Source organism: Engraulis encrasicolus, chromosome 15, assembly GCF_034702125.1.
Source record: "Engraulis encrasicolus isolate BLACKSEA-1 chromosome 15, IST_EnEncr_1.0, whole genome shotgun sequence".
Lineage (NCBI taxonomy): Eukaryota > Metazoa > Chordata > Actinopteri > Clupeiformes > Engraulidae > Engraulis > Engraulis encrasicolus.
In genome coordinates, this window is record NC_085871.1 from 2,411,754 (window position 1) to 2,436,933 (window position 25,180).

General features: G+C 39.0%; 1 protein-coding gene across 4 annotated transcripts in view; it reads left to right on the plus strand.

The window, feature by feature from the left end:
- Positions 1–25,180, plus strand: part of dmd (dystrophin) — a 233,406-nt gene that overhangs the window by 67,960 nt on the left and 140,266 nt on the right. For all 4 annotated transcript variants that reach the window (XM_063216797.1, XM_063216798.1, XM_063216800.1 and 1 more), the window contains 15 exons: positions 4,858–5,047; positions 5,617–5,762; positions 6,008–6,220; positions 8,060–8,173; positions 11,437–11,592; positions 12,591–12,761; positions 14,328–14,510; positions 14,939–15,073; positions 16,548–16,700; positions 20,248–20,409; positions 21,180–21,290; positions 21,861–22,034; positions 22,838–22,993; positions 23,739–23,909; positions 24,225–24,309. In XM_063216797.1, coding sequence (XP_063072867.1) covers positions 4,858–5,047; positions 5,617–5,762; positions 6,008–6,220; positions 8,060–8,173; positions 11,437–11,592; positions 12,591–12,761; positions 14,328–14,510; positions 14,939–15,073; positions 16,548–16,700; positions 20,248–20,409; positions 21,180–21,290; positions 21,861–22,034; positions 22,838–22,993; positions 23,739–23,909; positions 24,225–24,309 — 2,320 coding nt within the window. The remainder of the gene's footprint in view (positions 1–4,857; positions 5,048–5,616; positions 5,763–6,007; positions 6,221–8,059; positions 8,174–11,436; positions 11,593–12,590; positions 12,762–14,327; positions 14,511–14,938; positions 15,074–16,547; positions 16,701–20,247; positions 20,410–21,179; positions 21,291–21,860; positions 22,035–22,837; positions 22,994–23,738; positions 23,910–24,224; positions 24,310–25,180) is intronic.

Here is a 25,180-nt window from a genome sequence, read left to right on the forward strand (position 1 = left end):
CACATACAGATAGACAGAGAGGGAATCCTATGGGGAAACACACACACACAGTCCACTCAAGGGGCTCGGCGCTACAATATGTTCAGAATACCTTTAGGAATAATATACTAAAAGTCCCCAGGAATCCCCCTTGGGCTCTCTGAGAAATTCAAGATCTGCGTCCAAGATTTTTGATATTTTAAATGTTTTCATGTAATAACTTTTCAATGGGTGGCTGGATTGGCACCAAATATTGTATGCTAACACTCTACTGTAATATGAACAACATACAAAAAATCCAGAGGAATCCAACTTGGCATCTCTGAGAAATTCAATATGGTGGCCCAGGTGGGGTCCAAAATGGATGATTTTTCATGTTTAAGCGCAATAACATTCAGTGGGTGGATTGAACAAATTAGTAACAAGCTGAAAATGTCAGGATATGTTTAGAATACCTTTAGGAATTATAAGTCCCCAGGAATCCCCCTTGGGCTCTCTGAGAAATTCAAGATGGCGTCCAAAATGGCCGCCTTTTGGAGATTTGGACATATCTAAGGCTTGAAATGTAATTTAAAAGCAGTCTAAAGGTGGAAATTTATGTTTTGATGTTAGATGTAGAATCAATTTCATCATTAGGTCTTGTTTAAATGCTTATATTAAAATATAACAACTTTAGTGGAGTCTGTTAAGGGTTTTACCGTGACAAAAGCACCAGACTTTGCATGATGTTTCTTTAGGGTATATGTAGTAATTCTAGCCTAGAAGCCCTCTGAAAAAAAACTTTCTAAGATTTCTTATGACAGCAAATGTAACATTGTGAACAATTTCAGAATATTCATACTTGGCCTGAATTAAAATTAGTATTTCCTACACTAGCACTACAGTGAGAATAGACTGCTGCTAATGCTCACACAGCAGCATACTGAATGGGGAGGTGTCAGTGCAACAAGGTGTCAACGGTAGCAGCTTCTCCATCCTCTAATTTCCATTACATAGATATTTCTATTTGCAGGAGATAGATTAAGGGACAAGACCTCTCCATATGTGTGAATAACCCATAACATCACCAAATTCTACAGCTTCACAGGTAGTATTGTGCATGTAGTGAGTGCATTTCAGTCATCTTTAAGAATGGCATTATAGATTACTCAATGTATATCTTCAGTTGAAATTAAATAAATATTTTTTTCTATTTCTAAGTAAGTGTTCAGTAAGTAGACAGAGGTAAAAGGATTTCTTTTTCAGAATTTGCAAACAAGTCCTCACCTAGTAGCCTACTTGTGTTGTATTACCGTTACCTCAGTGATCATTGAATACCTCAACTGCTACTTCAAAACTGACAGCTCATGGACAACATGAACTGTAGGTCTTTGCCACCCTTACCTATAGGAGAAATATCAATATAAAGCAACAATTCTCATATGGCATATACTATAAAGGTGAACCATTACTCATTTTCTTGATATGCAAGGAAGAAGGATGGCCTACCATGCACCCCCCGCGCCCGCTCCAACAAAATGCCACAGGACCTTTTTAACCTTCAAGATTTTTAGTTGTAACAGTAACATAACTCATTCCCACCACACCTTTTTTGCATCCTATTGTACTTGACCTCAGAATGCTCTACATGTTTCAGCCCTATGTAGTTGTACAATAGTACAGTAGCATACAGTACAGTGCAGCACAGTACAGTACAGTACATTACAGTAGGGTGCAATACAGTTCAGTATAGTACAGTACAGTAGAGTACAGTACAGTAGACTGAGTAGAGTATAGTACAGTATGGTACACTAGAGTAGAATACAGTATGGTATATTACAGTACAGTAGAGTACAGTAGAGTACAGTGTAGCAGAGTACATTGCAGTACAGTAGAGTATATTACAGTTCATTATGGTACAGTACAGTACAGTATAGTCTTGATGACTTATGGCTACTTTGACAGATGTATCCCTCCAAAGCCAATGCGATTTTTATGCTGTTGTTTAACTTTTGTGTGTGTGTGTGAGAAGGCAGACAGACATGTTTTAAAAAAACGACCACACCCACAAATAATAAGGAGCAATCAATAAATTAAGTGGTTAGGTAGCCAACATGTTGTCTAGGTTAAAGCCCAAAGTAGAACAGAAAACAGACATGTTACCATTTTGCTCTTTTAAAACAAAGTATTTGTCAATATACTCTATGTATGTTGTATTGCATATTAATTATTCATAATTTCCTAAGCATAAAGGCCCCTATCACTCCATAGTACACTCAGGACTTAAGATATACATATCTGAACACAAATCAGCATACATTTTACTTTGTAATGGCCTTATTGAGGTAGATCATCCAAGCTGTCACTGACACTTCATATGTACATGGATTATTAACTTGATTGATATGAAAATGTCATATTTCAGTTGGGCTCCTAGGCTTAAATGATTGAGGGGGTCCTAAGGAAGCATCATGCAAAATTTTACGCTTTTGTCAGCTTCGTAACGGTACTGGCCTTTTTCTACCGAAACAGACTCCACTACTTATCATAACAATATCTATATGCATTATGTTTATAACATGTTGTAATATTTCAGTCACTGGGACCTTGAACCAAAAACATCTTGAAGGCATCTTGAAGGCATTGGTCTCCAAATTTTTGGCAAATCACGTACCTACTATAGAGTGTTAGCACGCAAAATTTGGTGGAAATCCGTTCAACCATTCGGAAATTATGGTACATGGCACAACAAATGTCTGCCATCTTGAATATCGGCCATCTTGAAAGTGATGGCCTCCAAAATTAAATCACATCGCTTAGTAATTACAAAGTGTTAGCACACCAAATTTTGTGACAATTCATTCACCTGTTCAGAAGTTATTGCATTAACACTATAAATTAATTTAATTTGGACACCATCTTGAATTTCTCGGAAAGGCCAAGGTGGATTCCCGGGGACTTTTAGTATGTTGTTCCTAAAGGTATTCTGACAGAGGCGATTCCTCTTTGAGTACAAGGGAGGCGCAGCCTCCTGTCCAAAATCACGGAGAATAGTATGTAAACTAATGCTTTACACGACTTAATAACATTGCTATTTCAGACCCAGCTTCATAGAAAATGCATGTGCTCAACTTAGAGATGAAACCAATCTGTAATAGGATCCCGAGACTCGCACGAGTTTTTTTTTCGCTCATGACAACGCAAGCGAGTCGAGTCTCAATGGACTTCAATGGCATGTGGAATTGTACGCTTTTCCAATGGCAAAATGCTAAACGGTCATTGGCTATTGCCGTGAAATTTTTTTGATTTTGAGACTGAGCCTCACTGGGAGTGAATGGAGAAGAGAGAGGAGGGGGGAGGTACCGGAGACTGAAGCTCCGGCTTGTGATTGGGTGAACCCCGTGTCAGTAGGCTACAGTAGTTGATTTCATTTCGAAATGCGGATATGTTATTAATTTGACTGAGAAGTTTCGTCGTGTAACCAGCGGGGAAGCTATTCATTGCGGTGTACTCCAGTTTTGTGTACATATTCTTGTAAACCTAGTGTTGCGAATAAAGTCTTAATAGTGGCATTATTAGTCCTTATCCTTTTCAATCTCCCAATTCAAAAGTTGAGGTTAACTTGCCTACTTTTTGTTAGGGCTAGCTTGCAAGAAAGCTAAGAGAGCTATGCAAAATGCCAAGCATTGTGGATTAAATTCTGGCGAATTCCAGTCGTCCTTATGAGGAGAAAATGAATATCAAGGAGCAGAGCAGAGCACTGCCTAATATTGACTTGGTGAAAAAGGTAGGGAAGAACAACCGTTTCTTTTGAGCTTTCGTGGTGTCTGATCAACTGGTTAACTGTCCCGTGATAGGCGAGTCCTTGTTTCCTACTGTGTTGGCAATGTCTGGTAAATAATTTAAGATTTTGCGACCTCTTAAGTCGTGCACCCAGTAATGAACAAAGACATAGGCAAAATCAATCACATCAATTATGTGGCGGAGGTAGGCCTAATAATAATAATAATAATAATAATAATAATAATAATAATAAAAAAACATTTCCCTATGAATAGGCTACAAGGGGGATAATGATTAATGATTAACAAATTTGTTTCAACAAGAGTCCTTTAGTGTGTGAGGCCATATGTGGCTCAGGACCAATATAAGATGTGTGTCAAAATTGTCCCCCCCCCCCCCCCTTTTTTTTTTGCGTTCTGGACATATTGTAATTGAACAGCCTCCCCTGTTTGACAGACTACCAGCCGCCACTGTATTCTGAGCATATTCTGAGAAATCCAGCTTGTTACTAATTTGTTCCGGGTTGGGCCTATTTTTGAGCTAATACTCTTGGCCTATTATACATTATGTGTGGTTTAGTTTCAATTTCATGAGGGTTCCTGAATTTACAGTAATGCAATGAGCAATGGAAGGCGAATTCACTATCACAATTGCAAAGTTCATACAGGCTTCGTTTATCTATGCTTATTACCTAACCAACGTTTGTACACAAGGTTTGTTTGTACACAAGGTTTGTTTGTACACAAGGATTGTTTGTACACAAGGTTTGTTTGTACACAAGGTTTGTTTGAACAGAATGTTTTGTGGATAAAATGAGGTGTAATCAGAGGGTGCGTGACAAATATACTGTATGGGTCAAAGACCGTTTTTGGGCTCAGATGTCAGATGGCACAACAAATTAGTAACAAATTAATAATTGGTGGTTGTTATGCTGCAATGAATATGCTATTTTAGCTAATCCACTGAAAACAAACAAAATAAATCCATACAATAGTGCCACTGGCTGTCGATGCGCCGCCCTGACGTGTGCTACTGCTGAAACGTCACTGACCCATAACATGAGGCCCATGGTCTAATCAGAGGGGACTAATATACGTTTTTGTAAAACATTTACAGGATGAGATTTCCCGTCTCGTGGTCTTGGAGCCAACTCTGGGTCAGCTGGAGAGCCAGTTGAGTGAGCTGAAGGACTCTGGAATGGACACAGACCATCCTGCCTTCTATGAGACCGATATCCCAAGCTTAACTGAGCACTATTATAAAGTGCTTGATGATCTGCGGAAACGTGAAGCGCAGTTAATTTTGGGTAATGTGTCCCATTACGTCATCAAACTCTGGTGAGTAGTAGAGTAGAATTACTTAGTAAGATATATTAACCTTTTTGTTCCAATGACACCAATATTCCAAGCTTAACCAAGCATTATTATAAAGTGCTTGATGAACTGCGGAAACGTGAAAAGCAGTTAATTTTGGGTGTCTCATTATGTCATCAAGCTCTAATTAATAGTAGAGTAGAATTACTTTATTGATCCCCAGGGGACTACTCAAGTCGGTCAATGTCAAGTACTTTAGACATAATACACATAATGAACATTGCCTGACAAATGTGTATACAACAAACAGGAAAAAATAACATTTTGCTGCAACCATATCTTGGGAATTGAGGTAGACAAAAAGATGAACATGTCCAAAAAGCAAGCAATAATCTTTAAAAAAGCGTAAAGCGTCTTTGAGTATCTAGGAAAGCGCTATATTAAACCCATGTCTAATTATTATTATTATTATTATTATTATTATTTATTATTATTATTATTATTATTATTGTTATTATTACTTTTAATGATCTGCTAATTTGTCTTACATTTATGAATGCAGTCCAGGAGAGTTTGCCGCCAGCACGCTACAAGGAGACGATTGCAACATTGCTGGCTTGGCTGCAGCAGTGTGAGGCTAAGCTGGCTACGCCATCAACTGCTGTCACAGAGCTTCCAATCATGGAGCAGCGACTCAAAGACATACAGGTTTGCTTGCTCTTCTTCTAATACTATGCAAAGTGTTAGACTGGGGACAGGCTTACTGCTTGACACGCGGCCTTCAGAACTTCCATGCTATGCCCCCCTTGTAAATATTGTGGGCCTATAATGTTTTTCAGAAATGGGTATTTATGATGTGACTGTTGCAACCTAACATGGTTCAAGGAGGAAATCACTTGTATTGTGCTTTATACTGAAGAACTGTGTGTGTGCATGTGCGTGCTCGCTCTCAGGATCTGAAGAGCACTTTACAGGATCATCAGGGTGAGGTGGACTATCTTCAGTCTACAGTGGAACAAGTGTTTAAGAAAGCTCCCCCGGAGATGTGCCAACGTTATCGGACTGAGATGGATGCGATCATGACTCGCTGGAAATCCCTGACTACTCAGATGGATGAAAATTCAAGCAAGATACAGGAGCACATTAACCAGCTGTCACAATTCCAGGTGTGTTTGTAACCTGTAATTTCCTTTGGGATTAATACAGTTCTCTCTCTCTCTCTCTCTCTCTCTCTCTCTCTCTCTCTCTCTCTCTCTCTCTCTCTCTCTCTCTCTCTCTCTCTCTCTCTCTCTCTCTCTCTCTCTCTCTCTCATATAAACTAGACCTGCCCTACTGGCAGGATATCTAGCTGTCACAGTTTCAGGTGTGTTTGTAAACTAGACAAAGCCCCATGTCAGGTGTGTTTGTAAACTAGACAAAACCCCATGGCAGAATATGATTTTTTTGGGGCCTGGTCTGTTGGTCCAGCCTTGCACCATAGGGCATAGTCATAGTTGGGCTGTGTGTGTGTGTGATTTATTGATTGACATACAGTACAGGCCAAAAGTGTGGACTCAACTTCTCATTTAATTAATTCTCTTTATTTTTGTGGCTATTTACTGAACTTAATACATTTTCAGGGAGGGCATTAAAACTGTGAATGAACACATGTATGTGCGTAACAAAATTTTTTAAATATATAAAAAATAACAACAATTGTTAAAAAAATATATTAAAAAAATACCAAACAGTGACGTCAACACAGCAAAACTGAGGGCCCCAAGCTATTTTCAAGTAAAAATACCCAGTTAGTCGACTCAATTTTAAATGATACAAACAATACAAGAGAGATTTTCTTGATCTGATAATGGGTCACTTGGTCAGCATAGCTGGTTATCTAGGTGAAACAGTGATACAAAAAGTAAAAAGTAAAAGTGAAAAACCCTGCCACAGATTCCCTCCAACACAGGTTTGACCTCTCCAAGTAACTGGCTATGACTCAATATCAGATCAAGAACATATCTGTAAAATGCTTGTATTGGCAAGTGTTTAAAACTAGCTTTTAGGTCTCAAAATTCTAGTTCTACAATTCTAGTGAGTTATTGGAGGTCTTAAATGTTCAATTAGGATTGACATGACTGACTGGGCATTTTTATTTGAAAATAGACAAAAATAAGCTTATTGAAATGTGTGGGGCCATCAGTTGTGCCGTGTTGACGTCAGGTGGATAAATAGCTGACATTGCTGTTGGACAACAGCTAGAATTATATTCTTTGGTAAGCACTACAAATTTGATCCAACCAACCCTAAATCAGTGAATCCTAAGGAGCACTCTCGATCTGACTTTTGACACCTCTGTTGGTTGACTTAAAATATTATCATCAGGGGCAAGCATACATGTATTTCAAACAAATTATGCCAAGGGTGCCTATCATTGAACATCCCCATCCCTGACATTATGTGCAACAGCATGATGTGTAGTCTACCAGGGCCCTTTCTTCTATCAAAAAAAGAAAAGAGACACATCGCCCCTATACTTAACTGGCTACCAGTGAGATTTAGAATTGAGGTTAAAACTCTTCTGATAGTCTTTAAGTCACTAAATGCCGTAGGCCCTAAATATATTCTATATATGCTTAAGCAATATCATCCTAATTAGATGTCTTAGGTCTTCAGTCTCCACTACTGGTTATGCCTAGGGTCAAATCTAGACAGAAGAATGGCATTTAGTCACTCACTATACTGCCAAATGCTGGAATCAGCTTCCTGTCCTACAGTAATTAGAACTGCCCCAACAGTATAATGCTTTAAAAATAAATTTAAAAATGCTTTATTTTCATCTGCTTTTGGCCTTTTCTCTTTCTTTAATCTTCAGCACATTGAATGACAGTTAACCTGTGTATGATAATGTGCTATAGTGTATAAATAGTGTTGCTATGTCTGCTATCAAGTCAAGCTTGGGACATGATTAAACAACAACCTGGTTTGTGTGTGTATGTGTGTTTTGCTTTTCTTTCCGGCATCAGAATGACGTTTCAACATTGTGCAAATGGATGGCTGATGTGGAGGTGTTCTTGAATGAAGAATGGCCAGCGTTGGGAGACACAGAGGCTCTGGAGAAGCAGCTAGAACAATGCACTGTGAGTCAAAGTCAAAGAAAAGCACAACGAACAAATCAAGACATGACCTCAATTGTCAGAAATGAAAATGGTTTAGAGTGTAAAATGAATTATGATCATCTTGTGTCAAGACTAAAATCAGACATGCAAAGATGGAACACTAATCAATTCCCAAGTCTCATTCAAAGGGTTGAATCTGTGAAAATGAACATTCTCCCAAGGCTTCTGTTCTTGTTTCAGTCCCTGCTCGTAGAAATTTCCTCCAAACAATTCTCAGAGTGGGACAAAATGTTCTCCAGATTTATTTGGCAAGGTAAAAACCCAAGAGTTAGGTACAAAACCTTACAATTGGGAAAGAAAAATGTTGGGTTGTCTGTGCCAAACTTGAAGCACTACTTGCTCTCCTCTCAGATTAAAGTTCTTTTAACTGTGTAATTAACATTACACTACGAGATGGAAGGACATTGATCATTTATTGGTAAAGAACCCCCCCATACACACTGTACTTGGTAACTCAGACTTGAAAAAAAATCATCAACACGATCCAAATCCCATGGATAAAATTTCAACTTAAAATATGGAATTCTGTAAAAGAGGACCACCAGTTACATGAGAAACTCAAGATTCTCAGATGGTGTGCTTTTGACCCACATTTTAAACCAAACAAACTAGATAGTAGATTCAGGGTATGTATAACAGCATTCTATTCTATAATGGAGAAAGGGACTCTAAAGGATTTCCAAACACTATAAAAAATATGGCCTAGGAAGGCAGGACTTCTACAGTTACGGCATTACTTTGACCAAGATATTAAGAAACAATATATAGATACTGAGGATACAATAATCAAGGTAGTTCTGTCAGGAGCCTATTCCTCTTTGAATAAAGGTCTTATATCAAAACTATACCAAGCATTTATGACTAAACAAGTTCACTATTCAGAATATATCAAGAATAAATGGGAAGTAGAAAGCAGTCAAGTCAAATCTGATGAAGAATGGTCCAACTGTTGTGATATCCAATGGAAATGTACTAATTCTTATACCTGGACAGAATGTGGATGGAAATGCCTGGTCAGATTCTTTATCACCCCAAAGCAGAAAGCACATATCCCAGGGGGGGAGGGGGGGTTTGGATACTGATTGCTGGAGACTGTGTGGAAAGGTGGGAGGGTTGAGGATGATGTGGGCCGAAATATGTTGTGTGGTATTTTCTTTTTTGTGATCAAATGTTTATTAAAGATTCCAATGGTTACAACAAATAGTGCAGAATTACCAAAAAACACAACTGAGTACAGCAAGTAGGAACCCATCCCCCCCCCCCCCTCCCCTCTCAAATACCCACCTGCTACAAATCCCTCCCAATCCCCTAAAAAAAAAACCCACACACATCAGCACCAGAAGGTTGCTTGATGGTAGAAACAAAGTTGTGTGGTATATTCTTGTTTTTGTTTTGTTTGTTTTGTTTGTTTTTTGTTTGTTACTCATTGTTAAAAAATGATTTAGAGTTAGTGGTTAATAGATACAGCTGCAGAAAATTAGACCACTTCGAAATATGTTCTTTTTTCTGAAATAACTACTTATAGACATGTGTCTGAGTAAAATGAACATTATTGTTTTATTCTGTAAATTACTGACATTTCCTTTGAATTTTGAATGAAAATATTACCATTTAGAGTATTTATCAGCAGAAAGTTACAAATGGTCAAAATAACACAAAAAATGCAATATTGCAAAATGCAAAGAAAACAAGATGACGTTCACTCTAAAACATCATAATTTAATAGTAATGTTTTAACTAAGGAAGAGTTCAGAAATCAACATTTGGTAGAATAATAGTGTATTTTAAACACAACTTTCATGCACCTTAGTATACCAGTCTTTCACATTGTGCTTAGATGACTTGATACCACTCCCAGTGCAAAGATTCAATTTGCTGAGCTTTGTTTGATGGCTTGTGACCACCCCTCTTCCTCTTGGTTACATTTCAGAAGTTTTCACTGGGACTCGGGCCTGCATATTAGGCTGGCCATGACAGGGTTTTGATCTGTGGTCCTCCATCCACACACTAATCGACCGAGCTGCAAGGCTTGAAGCATCGTCCTGCTGAAAAAGACAATCCTCAAAGTTGGGGGATATTAGTAGTGCGCCCTTTGCAAAATTGTTGTGGAACAAAACTGGCTTCCCTCCACTCTGACAAAGTCACATACAAAGATGAATCTGACCGATTCCAGCCTTGCTGAAGCACCCTCAGATCATCACCTATTCTCTGCGAAATTTCACAGCAGCTGCAAGACACTGTGGTTTGTAGAGCTCTCCAGGACTCTATATAACCATTAGACGATCAGGTGTTGGATTGGATGCAATATTTGGTCAAGGATTGGCGATGATCTGAGGGTGCTTCGAGCAGGTCTGGAAATGGGCAGATTCATCTTGTTGAGGGACGCGTGAGGGACTGAAGCAACATTCAAAGTTATCTTGGCCCAAAACTTGCTTCCTTCTGTTCTGACAATGCCCCAGAAGTCTGATGACTGTTTTTCCAGCAGGAGAATGCACCAAGCCACACTGTAGAGAACAAAAACAAGCAGAGAATCTCCGTGCTGAGCATCTATCTGTGCTCTGTTTGAGGAGTTTTCCTTGAAATTATAGGCAATACTATGGAATGTGCTGTATTTAAATGTGAAATGTGAAGTGATAAATAATAGGCCCATGGTATCAATAAGTATAATTCCTAAGGTATGTATTTACAATCTATTATGATTCATACATATGCCAGACCTACATTTTATGATGTAACTGGTAATATGAAAATGTTGGATGTTCTATAATTCTTTTAGAAAATGTTTGTCTGTTCTGTCATATCAAATAGATTGCATGCTTATATCTGTAGGCTTTACAGTGCTGTGCAAAAGTAGTTGCCGCCTTACTCATTTCTTAGCTTTTATTGCATCTTTGTCACTCTGAGTCTTTTCAGATCAAGGACATTGACATGGTAGTCAGGGATAACTCTGAAATCGACACCAAAATGTGTTTTAACTGCTGATTTAATTCACTAAGGGGAAAAAGCTATCTGAACCTCTGTGACCTCATGTGAAAAAGTAATTGCCCCCTCAACCTAATAACTTGTTTTACCACCCCTATAAGCAATAAGTAAGCGTTATACAGTATGTCTTTCAATCACCTTTAATGATGACTGAGTATGACTATGTGCCATATAGATCTTTTTGGTTTGACTGATTTACCGATTGATTGATGCGTTTAAAAATCTGTTTTCTTTTCACCTAGGCATTGGTAAATGACATTCACACCATCCAGCCAAGTGTGAATGGCATTAATGAAGTGGGCCAGGCCTTGATAAAGGAGGCCGAAATTCCATTTGGCATAAAACTGAAGGAAGAACTGGATCGTTTGAATGCCCAGTGGGATAACATTTGTAAACAGGTAAGAGCTGAAAGGTACATCCTGTTGTATGATGTACTTTATGGCACATTTAGGTTTTCTTTAGTTTTATAAGTTCTAAAGTTGATTTACTTTTATGCTTTGGGTCGTTGTCCTTTTGCCGCACCAATTGCACTTCCACTGTGTCACAGACTGCCATGACGACTTTCTGTAAAATGTCTTGAAAAACCTGTGAGTTCATTGTTCTGCTGTCCAGACTCTGAGACAGAAAGCCACCCCACACCATACCTAAAAGTGAGGATAAGGTTTTTGTGGTGGTGTGCTGCTCCGTTTTCCCTCCTCACATGCTGTTGTATGTACAGTACCTCCCAAATTTCAGCTTTTGTTTCATCAGCCTACAGACTATTTAATCAGTGGTGCTGTAAAGCATGCACCCCCCCACCTGTTAATTTTGCCAATTACTAGTATATTTTCACCGATCATTTAACTGATTATGAGGGTTTTTTTTCTATATTGTGAATGTGTCAACAGAGATGGTGGCACTTTCCAGTGATTTCTGTAAGTTAACTGACACTCTGAGTCCTTCTTACCTTCTTACCGTCATTTTTGAAGGGAAGCAACACTGCTGAGCTTTCTCCATTTATACTGTAGACACATTTTCTAACTCTTCTAACTCATTTTCTAACATTTTCTAAATATTTTATTGGTGGTTTCGAAATACCTATTGATTGTAGGTCTTCAGACAGGTCTTTTGAGCAAGTCATGGTGTATGTCAGACAATGTCTCTCCATTAAGACTACTCCTGGTGTTTTCCAATGGGCAGGACATCTTTAACCCATTTTGACCTGAAAATGCCTGCTGAAAAGGCCAGTTTTTGCCTATGTGAAATTCATATTCAGGCTCCTAAACCTGAGCATTGTATTTCAGAAAAAAATGCTGGCATGAAAGGTAAAAACACGCAGACGAGTCTTCCGGTCAAAATGGATAAGGTCACACCTTGGAGAACACATTTTGATTGACCTGTCTCCTTTTGCGTTTAGGCATATGCAAAGAAATCTGCTCTGAAAGGGGGCCTGGATAAGACGGTTAGCTTGAGGAAGGAGATGCAGGAGATGCAAGAGTGGATCACACAAGCAGAAGAGGACTATCTGGAGAGGGACTTTCAGTACAAGAACCCAGATGAATTACACAAGGGTGTTGAAGAGCTGAAGGTGAGAATCTTTTTTACAAGATGCCTGAAGTAGATCTATGATCGAAACGTTGCTCCGAATAAATTAAGTCTTTTGCAAGCAGTGTGCAGATCCTTTACCGCTTCTACAGTACATGAGAATCTTTTTACAACATTTCTGAGGGCTTTTTGGCCTTCATTTTTGCGATAGCACAGTGAGAGAGACAGGAACTCAGAGGGGAGAGACAGATAGGGAAGGACTGGCAAATGTCAAGTTACTCATATGGTACTAGCAAGGGCATCACATTTCACTTCAAGAAACTGCCATTGTCATGCCCAATCAATAATAAGGGGTGTTTAAATACCTCCCGACTCATTCTCCACCAATTTTGGTTCTTCTGTTTAAACCTGATCCCCAAGAAGTAATTTCCATATACTTAATACTTTTACCTCCATTATTGCACTTTTCCAACGGACAGAGAAAACACCACCCATGTTCAATAGATAGATTAAAAATACTTTGTCATTTTTAGTATAGAAATGCATTTACTATAGAAATGCATGCATTTAGAGAACTTGCACAGGGCATTTGAGACCCTATAGTGCAATAAATGTCCCTCCCATTTTAGTGTGCATTAGCTACCATGGTCTTGAGATAAACACAAGGCCTTGACCCTCACCTTGAAATCCAACTCAGGGACTGGTTCAGCTTATCTGAAGGTTATACTAAAGCGGTATCCTAACAGGAATCAGTGTTCCTCCAAGACAAACCATTTAGTCTTGCCCTCTGCTAATACAATGCGATTCCAGTTCAAATTGTTATCCCTACGATGGAACAAGCTACATACCATTACAAGAATGAGGTTGGCTCAAACTACAAGAATCCTATGGAGGCTCTCCCCTCCAGGTTGTGTACGTAACTGATTATTATATCCTCTTGCGTAAGGCGCATTAGACTAAAGCACCTACTAAAGGTAATGTCAAACTTGCAATAATGCAAGACCAGCGACATTTTTAGTGGATAACAAGGGTTGCCTTGATCTTGAAGACAAGTTGGACTCCTCTGGATTTTAAGTATGCTATTCCTATTTATAGCAGAGTGTTATTTGGAGTCAATCCATCCACCCACTGAACAGTTATTGCGCAAAAACACAAACTATCATTTTGGGGGCCATCTTGAATTTCTCAGAGAACCCCAAGGGGGATTCCTGGGGACTTTTAGTATGTTATTCCTAAAGGTATTCTGAACATATTCTGAAATTTTCAGTCAATTACTTCCATTCTGGAGTCGCCTGGTCTATTGGTCTATTAGCTTGTTGAAACCTGTGGAACCATCTGTGGACCTGTGGAACCACGGGTTGTGGCTTGTTGATGTAAAGTGCTTGCATCACTATTAGAAAACCGCTAGAAAGGATAATTTTGTTAAGCACATAATTCTATGTCTTCATACACAGTTTTGATACCCTCTGAAAATCTACAATGTACTGTACGTAAATACCCACAACAATAAAGAGAATGCATTGAATGAGAAGGTGTGTCCAAACTGGCCTATAGTGTGTATAATAGATAAACAAATACAAATGCATTTTATTATTTTTTTATGTATCAGAGAGCACAAGAGGAAGTGAATCAGAAAGAACAGAAGGTCAACCTGCTGACAGAGGCGGTGAACAACTTTATTGCCAAGGCTCCCCCCGCGGCTCACGACTCCTTGAAGGCGGAGCTAGACGTCCTCACAGGAAACTACCAGCATCTGTGCAGTCGGCTCAATGGCAAATGCAAAACTCTGCAGGTACTTGGACTAATTTTTTTATTACTGGCAAATGCAAAATGCTGCAGATATTCTTTGGGAAACTAGTTTGTTTAATTCACCACGATAAGGATTGCAAGACATTATTAGTCACTTGCATGGAAATAAAACATACTGTATATAGAATAGAAAGATAGTTTGGATTAACATTTCGACGTTCTCACGTCTTCTTCAGAAACGTTCTGCCCAATAAAACAGGAAACTGCAAATGCAGACATCTGAAGATGTTCCTGTGACTTTCTTCTTTATCTGCACTTACTAGTCCTTTCCTTTCCTCTGACGCACCAGATTGTGAAGTGCAGGAGTGCGGAAGATACCTTTCTCTTCTACGTGACACTACATACTGTGTGAATGTTGAGCACTTTAGATGTACTGTACGTCTAAATGAGTGTTGTGTCCCCGGTGAACAGGAAGTCTGGGCGTGCTGGTGTGAGCTTCTGGCGTACCTACAGCAGGAGAACAGCTGGCTGGATGAGTTGGAGAAGAAACTGGATGAGACCGAGAACATGGAAGGAGGACTGGAAGAGTTTACAGAGGCCTTGGAGGTATGCAAAGTCAAAGTCAAGTCGAGTCTAATTTATTGTCAATTTCTTTACATACATGACCAGTCCATGTAAAGAAATTGACAATCAATCAGTCAATGTGTTTATATTGCACATTTAATTAGTTGTTACTCAATGTGCTTAAATGTGCACTGTGTAATATTTTCATTAGTTTATTTCCAGAATTAATGCTGCTCACAAATGTTAACTTTTTTATGAATACTAACCACCACCATCAAAAATTGCACTTTTCATACATGAAAATGGGGATATTCTCCATGGTCCACCATTTTGATTGTTCAGAAACAGACATTTTTATCTGCAAAATTACTGTATTTTGGTTATACTAGTAAATATGAGTTCATAAGTTTGTAAATATTCACGAAAAGATCTAATTTGGCAACAGGCAGCTCAGTTTCATTGAGCAGCATAGTTGCAATACCTACTCTGACCACAATCTTACACAGTGCACCTTTAAAGGTACACTGTGCAGGAAATGGTCAAAAAAGGTACTGCAACTATGCTGCTCATTGAAACTGGGCTGCCTATTGCCAAATTGGATCTTTACATGAAAGTTTACTAAGTAATAAACACATATTTTCTAGTATGGTCCAAGTAGAGTCATTTTTGCAGCTAAAAATGGCTATTTTTGGAAATTGGACCATGGAGAAGATCCCCCTTTTCATGTATGAAAAGTGCAATTTTTCCAGTCATAATGAATACTTAGACTTTGATGGTGGTGTTAGGTATTAATGAAAAAGGTAACATTAGTGAATGGGCAGCATGAATTCTGGAAATAAACAACTAAAAATCTCACACAGTGTCCCTTTAAGAACAAGAGGGAGAATATAAAAATGAAAAAATAAGAATAATATTATTTAAAGAGAATGTAAATAAGATTATATGTGATTATCACCCCTAGAAGTTAATGAATGGTTAATGGACTGCATATATATGGCACTTTTCCAGTCCTTCAAGTACTCAAAGCACATCACATGTGCTGTATGCCTCACATCTACCCATTCACACAATGGTGGACGTGGCTTCCACGCAGGGTACCACCCTGCCACCAGGAGCATTTGGGGGTTAAGTATCTTGCTCAAGGACACATTGATGGGGTTCAGGCAGTGGTGCTTGAACCTGTGACTTTCCAAACAGGCACCTCTACCAACTGAGCCACCATGATGAAATGCAGATAAAAATGAATCTGTTTTAAATGTATTTATTAGCAAGCCCCTGTTGGGCTCTTGCCATCAACCCCAATCATGATGTCATACAAACTCAAAACAATTACTGCAAATCCTCAAGACTAAGATCTAGTAGCTACAATCAGATATCTGAGTCCACCATCTGAGTCCACCATGTTCTGACTTTAAAGTATAGACAAGATTTAGAGATGTACAATGCTGCTAAACAAAAGTACGATTTGAGCCTGAAATAAATGTTATTGGCCTTCTATTGTGTTCTCGTATTTCAGGGTCTGGAGTTATTTGTGCGTGAACACCCAGAAGAGGGGCGCACACAAATCCAGGAGCTGTCTCAAACTCTAATTGATGGTGGTGTGATGGATGAGCTCATCGCACACAAACTGGAGGATTTCAACACTCGATGGGATGAGCTGATGCAAAGAGTATGCTTTGTGATATTTTTCATTACAGATTAATTCCCTAAAGACGTCATCACTTTTTACCTTCCTCTCAGGGGGGGCTTATTACAGCATATTGGTACCCCTTTGTAGGAAACATGAAGGACCTACTTGAGGTCACGGTTATGTTGTGAATTTTCATTAATGCCCTCAGGGTGGCACTATTATTCAGCCTGCACACTTAAAGCTACACTGTGTAATATTTACCTTCGCCGCGAAGGTTATGTTTTGACCGCTGTGCATTTATTTATTTATTTGTGAATATGTTTGTTTGTTTGTTTGTACTTCATATAACTCAGAAATGAGCCGATTTGTATGAAATTTAGTGTGATGATTGGTCATGACCCAAGGAACAATCGATTACTTTTTGGGAGTGATTGGGTCAAAGGTCAAGGTCAAGGTCACGAAAAGGTCAAAAACGTAAATTTGCGATATCTCGGTTAATTGGCATCCGATTTGCCTGAAACCAGTGCCAAGATGTGCAGAATTCAATACCCGATCTTGTGATGTGCCACACATCATGGTGGTGTCCATACGTTATTTAGCGGTTGGGGGTCAACGGTCAGTGGGGTCAAGACCTTGCGAAATGCACGTTTCTCATCTTAACTCGGTCAATTCTGGCTCCAGTGACTTTTCTTTGGCAAGCACTATTTGCCAGAACAACGTGTGCATGCTGAATTGAATAAGAGGTCAAGAATGGGCGAAAAATGTAATATTACGATATTCCGGTCCGATTTAAATGAAACTAACACCAACATTTGGAGAATGTTATGCCCCACACTCTGAAGATGGCCAGAAAAAAATAAGTGGCGTAGGCGAAGGTTTGCGCTCTACCGAGTGCCCGTTCTAGTTAAGTATTATATTAGTATCCAGAATACATGTTGCCCATTCACAGGTGTTAAGATTTTCAGGAATACCTACCACCACCATGAAATTCTAAGTATTCATTATGACCGGGAAAATGGCATTAAAAGATGGATATTCTCCATGTTTGCCATTTTGAATTTCCAGAAATATGTATTAGCAGCTGCAAAGAATGGTGCAGAATGGTGACAAGATGCAATATTGAAAAAAATAAATTTGCAAATATGTTATTCTTAATTTCTAGTTTGGAATTACGATGCTGGCTATGTAATTTTGTCTCAAAATTGACTTCTTTTGGGAGCCTCCAGCAACCTGTGGCCTAGGGGCCCCGGGCCATCTTAATCTGGCCCTGTCTCCAGCTCCACGTACACCAGAGACTACTGCCTTAGATTATGTCTTCACTAGGGAAGTCACAAACTGGGTATTTGAATTCTCTTTTGTTTGTATGCCTTTTTTATTTGGACAAGACATTGAGAGAGTGTGTCAGAAAATGAGCAGGAGAGAGATGTGGAAGGACGGGGAAGTGTACCCATGCCTTGTTAATGAGATAATTATTACTCTGATCAGCTCACATACTACACTTCCAGTGATCGTTTTGGGTCACAAGGCAATTTCTTGTACCGTAGCATTTTATAGACAGACACCTGTCTTTTAATATCATCATCTTACATTTTACAACCCATATGACTATAAATACATGTTGTTGTTGTTATTATTGTAGCACAATATCACAACTATGCAGGTGACTCAAAGTGGTTTAAAATACAAACACATTCTCACATTCACACATCAGCTCTGACGGCACCAATTGTCACGGATGCGCGCACACACACACACACACACACACACACACACACACACACACACACACACACACACACACACACACACACACACACACACGTTTATGGTGCCTCATGCAGCAATGTCAACTGTCGACCTGTACACAGTATTAGCACTCCCAGATCTCCTTTCTCTGTCCTAGTCATGTGATGACAGTAATAAGAAAATAATGACTTAATCATCTTGAACGATACTCACGAGTTGGTCATAGCACAGTCTGAAAGCAGCAGTGGTATGTGTGATATGGCTGGTGTCTTTTTTATTTATAAAGGAGAGCAAAGGGCAGATATTTTTGATGGAGTGCAAGTGTTTGTGAGTATGAGTGAATGTGAGACCTAGCATTTGATGTTCCCAGCATTTGGTGTTGATCTCTTGCTTTAGGGCTAAAACTGCTTTTGCTTTCTTTTAAAAACATGTTGGCATGTCAGTCATTTTTCACAAATTGGCTCAGTTCTATCATTTTGTTATTTTAAGATGAACAACATGAACAGATACTTTGCAAAAGGATGGTGGCATATTCATTTAGTAATACATGCATACTGCAAGTTGTATGTATAAGAAAGGCAAGCAGATACAGTATGTCTTACCATTGAAAACCAAATACCAATTCTCAAAGAAAGAAAGAAAAAAAAGAAAAAATGTTCACTCTGTAACATCCCTGCAGCCACTTCTATGTTCGCTCTGAGACATGACTGGGAATAGCAAGGGGTAAACAAACAAACAAACAAACACACACACATGCAGGGCCGGATTAAGATGGCCCGGGGTCCCTAGGCAACAGGTTGCTGTAGGCCCCTGCGGAGGGCAAATTCTATGACAAAATAACATAGACTGCACCATAATTAAGACAGAATCATAATTCTTTGTCAGGAGTGAGGGATAATATTGTCAGATTTGTTTTGTTCCAAGATGGCTCTTCAAGGGCAATCGGGGGCCCTTTAGCAGGTGGGGCCCGGCCCCTATGCTGTGGCCATATGTGTAGCCTGCTGTGGCCGTATATGTAGCCTGTGCGTTAATCCGGCCCTGCACACATGCACACGTGGCCATGGGATGATTATCAGAGCTAATAATAGCGGTAGGATTACTCTGTAAGCAATATGTTTGTAAGATTCTTGTAGGATGTTCTACTGGGTGTTACTCTACCTCAATTCATAATGCAAAAAGTCTGAAAATTGTGTGTGATTTTAATGACTTCAGTGAAAACGATATTTTTAAGTACCATTTTATTCTTGTAAATCTCAATTTCTCATGAATTTTAAAGTGTTCCTACATTTCTCTTTCATTGGAGGTAACACTTCCCATTATTTTCAAATCCAGATGTTAAGTTCAAATAGTTCTGCTCAAAATGACACCAGTCCAACGTGAGCAACAACGCAAGCCACTGTTTTTGCTAGAGATTGTATGGGCTACAATACCAGTTCACAGGCTGGAGATACAGTACATTGATTCCATGCAACACAGATACAGTTTTCAGACTCAGCTTGTAAAAGTTCTCTCTGTCCGATTTTTTCCAGTTATTAAAGTTCTAGTGAGTGTTGATTTTATAATGAAAATGGAGGCACTGCTGTTTTGTTGAACAGCCGAATACTGTTTTTTTCTTCATGTTTTGCCATTTACTTACTTACTGTAAATGGTTGATGCATTCTGCCCATGTTTTGATTTTTAAGATCAGTGCAGTTAAAAGAATTTTGGGTTATATGTCATTTTAAGCACACTGCTAAAATGTTGAACATTCAGTAACTTTGTACAAACTGTATTATACTGAATAAGGCCGTTCCCTACACAAAAACACTCTTGTAATGAGATTTGTCAATTCTGTGTTTAGACGGTACAACGACAGCAGGAACTTGAGCGACGTATTCAGTGGATCCAGGAAAATGATAAGGATCTGCAAAGAATCAACGATGCACTTAATGAAACGGATCGACAAATTACTGGCTACCTTAATGATCACATCGATGCAGCGCAGGTCCCACAGGAAGCTCAGGTTTGTGAACTTTCTTTATCTACTACAATATCTTATAATCCTTTTATTCTTATTATTTTAATGAGGGGAAGTCCCCATATAGTGAAATCGTGAGCTTAGAATTATAAGGTTCTATCTCCGTTTAGGGTAGTTCTAAGATATTGAGCATCAAAGTTTTTACATCCCAGCTGTTTTGTGAGATAGAACGTTTTTATTTTATTAATAACAATGTAAAATAATATTTTTTCACAAAAATAACACCACATAGGCATTAATAAACATGCAATGGGTCAGATTATGTAAATAACTCAATTTTACCAAAAATGGAGATAGAATCTTATAATTCTCAGCTCACGAAATATTCTGGTGTGTAAGCTTTCCTGTAATGAGTCAGGAGAAACTCAACATTATTGGAGACATGTGCAACAAAATATTACAATGCATACATTGATGATGGAATACTTCTCTGGCCGTTTGCAATATTAGTGCTTACCATCTCAGTTGCTAACTGCTATATGTATTTTATTATCACAGAACTACAAGGTGTATTCACATACTATTTGTTTGATTATGAACATATCAACACAGCTAACATTACTGTGCAGTCAAAGTGCTGCGGAATGACAATGAATGAAATCTGCGGAAATGACATTACATTCACAAACGTAACTGCTCTGATTCAACCTTCTTCACAGCTCAAAGTAAGAAGTACCAACTGTTTACACAGTTGCAGTATTCATGATTCATTGAATGAGCAAGATGTTGCAAATATTATATTGATATTTCTGCAGAAAATCCAGACCGACTTAGCAGACCATGAGGGGAACCTGAATGACATGAAGGACCGACTGAAAGATGCCGAGTTTGCTGACACCATCAAGGGTCATCTTGATGCCACATTTGTGAGTTGACTTTGCCAACACATGTTTACAAGGATACAAGTTTTATTCGTCACATCCATAGAAATACTAAAGGTAAAACATGCAGTGAGTTTAGAATTGTCCTCTTATACTGTGCGTAGGTGTGGGACAATCTTGCCATTTATATGGTTCAATTGGTTCAATATACAGTAGTATCGCTTAAAGGTGCACTATGTAGAATGGTGGCCAGAGTAGGTATTGCAACTGTGCTGCTCAGTGAAACTCTGCTGCCTATTTGATCCTTTCATGAATATTTACTAAATAATAAACTAATATTTACTAGTATGACCAAAGTACAAATAAGTGTCACACCTAAAATGTCTATTTTTGGAAATTCAAATTGCCGGACGTGGAGAAGATCCACCTTTTCATGTATGAGAAGTGCAGTTTTCCCAGTCATAATGAATACTTGGCATTTGATGGTGGTGGCACGTATTGGTAAAAAAGCATTGGTGAATGGTTAGCATGAATTCTGGAAAGAAATTGGTAACAAATATTACACTGTGCACCTTTAAATTTCAATAAAATGTCTTTTTGATCTTTTTTTTCCAGGATAAGCTGTATGAGGTAAACGCAAAATTTAGGTTGTTCCAGAAGCCAGCAAACTTTGACCAGAGACTCCGGGAGTGTGAGGCCATTCTTGCGCAGGTGAAGGCGCAGTGTGGCGCTCTGGCACCCCGCAGTATTGAGCAGGACGTACTTCAAACACAACTTGACGACTGCATGGTAAGAGTTCAGGGTGCATTAGCTAACTAGCCAGCTAAATGTCTATAACAACGCGAGAAATGTACACAGGAAATTCAATAATATGTGAACAGAAATGATCATTCACTTCAAGATAATAATAACAATCATTGTAGGACCCCTAGTGGATGAAATGTGATCGGTGGAGGTCAAGTGTATCAAATTTGGTTCCTATGATATGAGCTCACTTCCTTTTTGCCGTCTTTGCTGCAGTTTTGGATCGGCTGCTGTGCCCTGATGCATTTGGCAATTATTCAACTAAGGCATGCAGAGATGCAATAGGGTTTAAAGGGGATCTGAAGGTCTTCTCTCAAATTGTGGGAGGAGTAGTAGTTTTTCAATACAAAGAATTTGTCCTTCACCGCCTAATTTGATTGGACGTTGTGGACTTACTCACTTATGTCAGTCGATCCAAGTTATGAGTGGATGCAGCATAGTCTGAAGATGGTCTCAGCCAAACTATTAAAAAAAAAAAGGTGAAAACTCTATCCTGGCAGAAAATGAATTTGTCCAAGGATTCCAGGAATTTTGGAAATTGGATTTACGGTTCAAAAGTGGAAGACATTGTTGGGTCGAATTTGACCAGTTTATGGCACTGTCCAAAAATAAACACATTTCTGAAATAAATGAAGGGTACACAAGAACCACACAACACAACTCCCAAGTTAACCATACTGGGATATCAATTAAATTAAAATGATACTTTATTGGTCACATAGAGCCACTTACATGAAGTATGCCCATATGTGGAAAGCATATTAATAACAATGCTCTTTGTCCCATAGAAACTGTATAAAAGTTTGAGCGAGGTAAAGGGTGAGATTGAAGCGGTCATCAAGATTGGAAGGCAAATTGTGCAGCGACAACAGACAGACAACCCCAAAGAACTTGATGATCGCCTTACAGCACTCAAGCTGCTGTACAATCAGCTGGGTGCACAGGTCAGTATGCCACACACAACTAAGGGGTAAAAGGTACGGTGACCTAATGTACTGTATAACTGAAGATTGATTTGGTTGCCGGTCAAAGTAGTAACAGTTTACACAAACACTACAATACAAAACAAAACAAGGACAACAAACATCTGACAAGCAGACAAATGTTCCAGAAAGTATATAGAGAGAAGAATAAATACAGTGTGTCACAGAAGTGAGTACACCCCTCACCTTTTCATGGGAAAACATTAAAGAAATTTCACTTTGACACAATGAAGAGTAGCAGTGTACAACTTGTATAGCCACTTAATTGTATTGTTTATTTGAAATGTAGTCATCAATGCCTCAAAATGTATCTCACAAAAGTGGGTACACCCTATGCTAAAATCCCATTGAGTGAATCATGATCTGATTTGGTAGTCACAGCACATGTTGACATGCATGTTTCTTTTGGTGAAATGAATCCAATGTTGACGGCATTCAGGCAGCACCAAACCTTGTCAGTCCGACTACCACGCTTGATTTTACAGACTGGACACTTTTCTTTTATTTGTACAAATCACTTTTTACCACCATACATGCTTGACACCATCTAAGTGTAACATACTCAGGTTCACTTGAGCAGGGCGTGTGAATTGATATGGAGTGACCCTATACTGTATGATACAGTACGTAATTGCCCATGGGTTTAAATCTGGCTGTGCCAGTATACTGTCTTTTTTGTCAGTAGATGTGATGTTTTGATTAACAGGTAACAGAAGGAAAGCAAGAGCTCGAGAGAAGTCTGAAGTTGTCACGGAAATTGCACAAGGAGTTGAACTCTCTGACAGAATGGCTTGCAGCTACAGATGCCGAGTTGACACATCGTTCGGCTGTAGGAGGAATGCCTAAAGATCTGGAAGCTGAATTAATTTGGGCAAAGGTACAAGCATGTGAAAACACATTAGAAACTTTTTTTGTGACAAAATGTCACAGGGGCTTTTTCCACAAGAGCCGACGAATTAAGTTATGGAGTTAATGTGCCCACATGTTGGGCATAGCGTAATGCATTGCAGATTCAAAGTGTGGTGGTGGTGGTGGGGGGGGGGTAGCTTGACCTACCCATACTAATTGTATCAGTGAATGTACAGAAACTGTGCATAAATATGCAGGTCACTGATCTGATCAGTAAATGTGAGAACAAATGGTAACAAAGCCTTGCATATCAGATTTTATTTTTGCTTGTGTTTTGAAATAGGCAACCCAGAAAGAGACAGAGAAGAAGCAACCACAGCTGGCTGTTGTGAGAGAGTTGGCTGAATCTCTAAAGGCTGTGTTGAAAGGTTTGTTTTATTGCTCAATTTTCTCTCAAGATAGCCTCAAACTACTTGAGATGGGATTTATGGCTCTTTGACGGGAGCCAGATCATAGTGGCTTGTTCCTTTCCAAAAGCTGTTCAAAAACTGGCCAAACAATGTTTTTAAATTATTTTTACCGATTCGTTCACAAATATCATTCATGACATTACAAACTACACAACTATTGGCCTGAAACGCCGCCCTTAGAGCAATTGGTGAAATGTTACTCCCAAGGAAGCATCATAAGCAATTGTGGGCCAAGTTTTCCAAGTCCAAGTCCAAGTCGTACCCAGGCCAAGTCAAGTCCAAGTCTCATTTTTTACCAAGTCCATAAAAAATCACCATGTACGCTACGCACAATCTTGACCACTAATTTTGGTCATAAATTAATTACCTCTCTACACTGCTATGCATGCACCCCCTTTGCCAGTTTAATTCTTAACAAAAATAGTAGGCCTGCTGGTACAAAGGCCAAACATTTAATATATTTAAACTTGACATGCCATTGCAAATCATTTCAATTGTAAAACTGTCAAGTCCAAGTCAAGTCTCGAGTCAGTAGTGTACAAGTCCAGATCAATTCGCAAGCCATTCTCAATATTGCCAAGTCAAGTCTCAAGTCCATATCTCTGATGGTTCTAACAGCATTTCACTGGATCTAAAGCCCTATTCCGACGGGACTAGTTTAATGGGAGGACCTGGGGTAAAGTAATAATAACCGGGAAATGTAGTCCCGTCCGAACGCGCCAAGTCAGTGAAGATAGCGGAGTATGTCGGGTAAACTTCATCGCGACTTTTACCTCCTGTGAAAGGGTCCGGAGATATTACCTTGGGTAATAATAATCCCGTCCGAATG